The 4,292-nt window shown below is 46.6% G+C and overlaps 1 protein-coding gene across 1 annotated transcript; it reads right to left on the bottom strand.

The window, feature by feature from the left end:
• Positions 1-965: 965 nt before the first annotated feature.
• On the bottom strand, positions 966-2,297 carry LOC103987200 (uncharacterized). The gene is made up of 3 exons (XM_009405431.3): positions 1,698-2,297; positions 1,349-1,467; positions 966-1,250 (listed from the first exon to the last, which is right to left on the bottom strand). Exons 1-3 carry the CDS (start codon positions 2,031-2,033, stop codon positions 1,103-1,105), a joined length of 603 nt encoding a protein of 200 aa, XP_009403706.2. The 5' UTR covers positions 2,034-2,297; the 3' UTR covers positions 966-1,102.
• Between the last annotated feature and the right edge of the window lie 1,995 nt (positions 2,298-4,292).

Below are 4,292 nucleotides of genomic sequence, written 5' to 3'. Positions count from 1 at the left end.
TGTCTTCTGGTGTACATTAAGTGATTGTGGTGAATAACAAGATTTCTTGGTCAATTGGAACTGTGTGGCTTTTATCAGTCATGGCAGAGAATATAAGTGGAATATTTCTGAATCATAACATCATGAAGAAATCCTGAACCCATCCCATATGGCCCCCTTCGACTGATTAGATTCTCTCTGAGGTCTCTGTTCCTTTCTGATAGTTGCAGTCTGCAATGGAAGAAGCTTTGATGCTGTTGCTTTGGACTGGTTAATACCTCTGCTTCAAGTCTTCTGCTACCATTGGAGCTTTCTTGGCATTGTTACTAGTACTGTGATGTAATGGTTATTCTGACCCAGCTGAAGTCCTCTTGTCCATCAGAAGTAATCATATATGCCTTGGAAAACAAATTGTTTTGTTTCATTGGTCCATGGGAAATGGAGAAAGATAAAGATGGAAAGGACTAAGAGATCATTGCAGATCTTTTGCAGGCTTTGAAATCCTCTCCATTACCAACAAGTTAGTAATTACTCTCTCTCTCTCTCATATGGATTGATCCACCTACTCAATTTTGCAGATTTAGTTTCCTATTTGTGCCTAAAGTTCTTGAGAAAAGAGCATGCAACCAGTAGAGCTACTTGTCCTTTGATCGCCTTATCATATGGAAGGTCAAGTTTCAAAGCCTTTTGTTTCACCAGCAACCTAATTCATTCTTTTATGCAATTCAACAATATTGCCAAGCTTTGATTCATACACTCAGGTTTTTGGCATCACATCAACTTGCTGCACCACATCTCAGGATGAGATCAAGGTTTTCTGTTGTAATGGCTTGATTGAGAGTATCAAAAGACTCGAAATGAAGGCCACATGTTTAGTATTGATTGATACTGTTAGTATCATATGAGATTTGGATTTTATCTTTCTTTCTCCTCTGCTTATCTGGTGAAGAGATTGAAGATGCAGAAAGCATGATGGAGAGAGATCATGAACGAGACAAGGTTGAGATTGACTGATTCATAATATTAGTATTACATGGGGTTGAGATTTGATGTTTCTTTACAACAGGAGAGCATCAACACAGCAGGAAGAAGAAAGACATCCAAGCTTTGGTGTTCTACAGGACTAGGCCAGAAGCCAGAAGTTCTTCTGCCATCTGGTGCTCACAAGGTATCCACCCACTCCACCGCTCTGTTTCCTCACTGCCATGGTCAAGCACTCGGCTCTGCTGATGCACTGCTCCACCAAGTCCTCATGGCTGCTCTGGAACATGCTGCACTTGGAGAAGCCATCATCATCATTAGAGAGAGAGAGAGAGAGAGAGAGAGAGAGAGAGAGAGAAAGAAAGAGAGAGAGAGACGATGGACTCACCAGCATAGTGAGGATGGTTTGGACTGCTTCAGCACCAGAACAGAGGCATCAAGCTTCTTGACTTGGCCCAGAACGGTGGTCAGTTTGGGTCCTTGGATCACCAATGCTTCCACTCGTACCTGAGAATTACCAGTGACAGCGTAAGAAAGGAGACGATACAATAAAGCTTTGCTAAAAGAAGAAGGAAAAGGAAAAGAGAAAAGGGAGGGAAGATAAGAAAATAAAGCTGCACTCTTTTCCTTGAAGTTCCAATCTTTTCTTCGTATCAAAGATGTGAATTCAAGGTTAGAGAACATGATACAGCAGTGTAACCGATGATGATGGTGACGGTGAGGGCCGGCACCATTACCTGGGGTCGCATCGCCTTGCACATGGAACCAAGGGAGTTGACGAGTTGGGAAGTCTCCTCCTCCCTGTGAGCAGAGGCGGAGCAATGGGGAGGGAGGACATGGAGGAGGGTCATGACGTCCCCCTTGTTCGCCACATGAGTCAACGCCCACATCATGGCATGCTTGGCGCGAGCGGTGCGGTCTATCACCACCATCACCCTCTTCCTCATCACCGCCCCCTCCTTTTTCCCCCCTTCCCTCCTCTCGGAAGCGCAGGCATGAGCGTAGCAAGCAGAGGCTTGTTCTTCCCGTCCCTTCTTCTTCGTGCGCTCACCCCCTCTTCTCTCCCAGCTCATCCTTCGCTTCTCTTTTCGCTCGGCTTCGAGGAGCTTGCTTTTCTCAGAGCATGCAGGTTGATTTATAGCGGCGTTCTTGAGACGGGGGAAAAGAACAAAAGGATAAAGGAAAAGAGAAAGAGGGAAGAGGGGGAGGTCACGAGCGAAGACAACAAACAGCACAGCATCACAGCTCCACGGCAGGGATGGGAATCTTTCTGCGCTCTGTGAGCCCCTCTGACCGATAGGTGATGATAAAGAAGAAGAAGGACAGCCTTCACTTCCTCGGTAAATGAATCCATGGCAAGAAGATCGATCGATTCACCCATCCAGTGTGATGGATCACTAGATAAAGATTCGCTGCCGTCTACCATCTTGCACTAACAGTGCGCATGATGCAGCAGGGTCGGCATCCGTCCATGGGAAGCAGGAAGGGTAGCTGGAGCCGGAAAAGGACATCGATCGAAGACTGCATTGTTGGGTCATGTGTTGCTTTCCGGACAAAATCTCCATTTGGATTCATGAGTTGATGACAGCTTAGCCACATTGAATCGTCAGATGGATATAATACAAGATCTTGCGTTTAGGTTACTGCACTCACCGTGCATGAGCACGAAGCCCACACGCCTCTGCTTCAGTGAGAATATAGTACTGCAGTAATCATCAGTATGTGTGGCCTACGCATGATGGAGGTTTGCAGGGCCGCAAGAGCGCGAGAGAACGACGCTGAGGGCTGCGCTTCCATGGCCAACACGCGTCGTTGCCGTCGACTGTACGATTCCATTTGGCAGCGCTCCTCCAATGTGACGTCTCGAATGGCTTCTCGTTCCCTGTTGCTTCTCTCACGAGGCCTGTGGACAACAGTACGCTCTTGTGACCCATTCATGCCGTCCTCGCTGTACACGGAGCTGCCGAGGGTGGATTGTGTGATGGAACTGTGCCTGTGAACCCTGCGCATCTACCTGAGGCTAACGAAGGGATGAGATGGCGGATTGTTTGATGGACCTGTGCCTGCGAACCCTGCGCATCTACCCGAGGCTAGCGAAGGGATGAGAGAGAGGGGGAGAAGACAAAGGCATCCCATCAAGACAGTCCTTTCATCTCATGGAGCGGTAGATGGTGAAGGCTGCCGTGTAATGTATAGCTCAAGAACACAAGCTGCCAAGGATCATGTGAGGTGAGAAGAGAGAGAGAGAGAGAGAGAGAGAGAGAGAGGAATGCGTTTCAAATGCAACAAAACCAAAAACTCATCTACCTTTGACGACCAGAACGAGAATGACAACGAGGGTGCATGATCTCTACTCCAACCGCTGGGTTCCATCCTTGTTCTAACATCATCAACAAAGCTTGAAGCAGGTGATGATAATGATCTTTATATATGTTGGTGATGGTGCGAGATTTACATTGTTTTTCTAATCAGAAGAAAAAAGAAACTATTTATTCAAAAAATTTATTGTAATTATTGTAATTACATGTTGAATCACATTATAGCATAGAGAGATTTTATTTTGATAAATGTAATTATTTATGAATTGGTAAGGCTAGTTAGATATTGATGAGGGCTAAATACTAGCTTATGATATGATTTAAGTAGAAATAAACACTTCTTTTCTTGTTTACTTGAGATGCAAAGAATTGTATATTGCTAATATGTGAAATTAGTTTAATAAAAGAAAGAGAAATGATAATATATTTATTTTGTTATGTATTTATATGCAAAGCTAGAAACGGGGATTTGGATCCCATCCAGCTTACGTTTCACGCTGGTCTCCATCTGATGCTGGAGTTCGACCTTAAATGTGGGTCCCACATCAACGGAGGGTTCCGATGCGGGGAGTCTGTGGATCGAGACTCGTGGGTTCTGGAGAGGATCCACTTCGATTCGGCGACGGTATATCTCCGGCAGCCAGCGGGCGAGCGGGCGGGCGGCCGACGCGACGGTGAGTGGCCGTTCGGCTGCCGGCAGCAAGACGGAGGTCGGTGGCGGTAGCGTGTAGAGGTATGCTTCCGTGTTCTTTGTTCGCCCCTTCTCGCCATGTCTTTCCTCTTCGGCGGGTCGAAAGCCTCGAAACCCTAGATCTTTATGCCGATAGACTGATGGCTTGATTCCTGGGGCGGAAGACCACTGGTGCGAGGAATCTCTGGCCCTCGGAAGACGCCCGAAACCACGAAACGGGCCGCCGCCTCTTCTCCGATTCCATGAGGCCAGTCCCGCTTCAAGGTCGTCTTTTTATCCGGATGTTCCATAATTTACGAAAAACAAGTTGCAATTATGGGTTC

The sequence above is a fragment of the Musa acuminata genome, chromosome BXJ1-6 (assembly GCF_036884655.1).
Source record: "Musa acuminata AAA Group cultivar baxijiao chromosome BXJ1-6, Cavendish_Baxijiao_AAA, whole genome shotgun sequence".
NCBI classification, from domain to species: Eukaryota; Viridiplantae; Streptophyta; class Magnoliopsida; order Zingiberales; family Musaceae; genus Musa; species Musa acuminata.
Note: the sequence above shows the minus strand (reverse complement) of the source record. Positions and strands in the feature narration are given on the sequence as shown.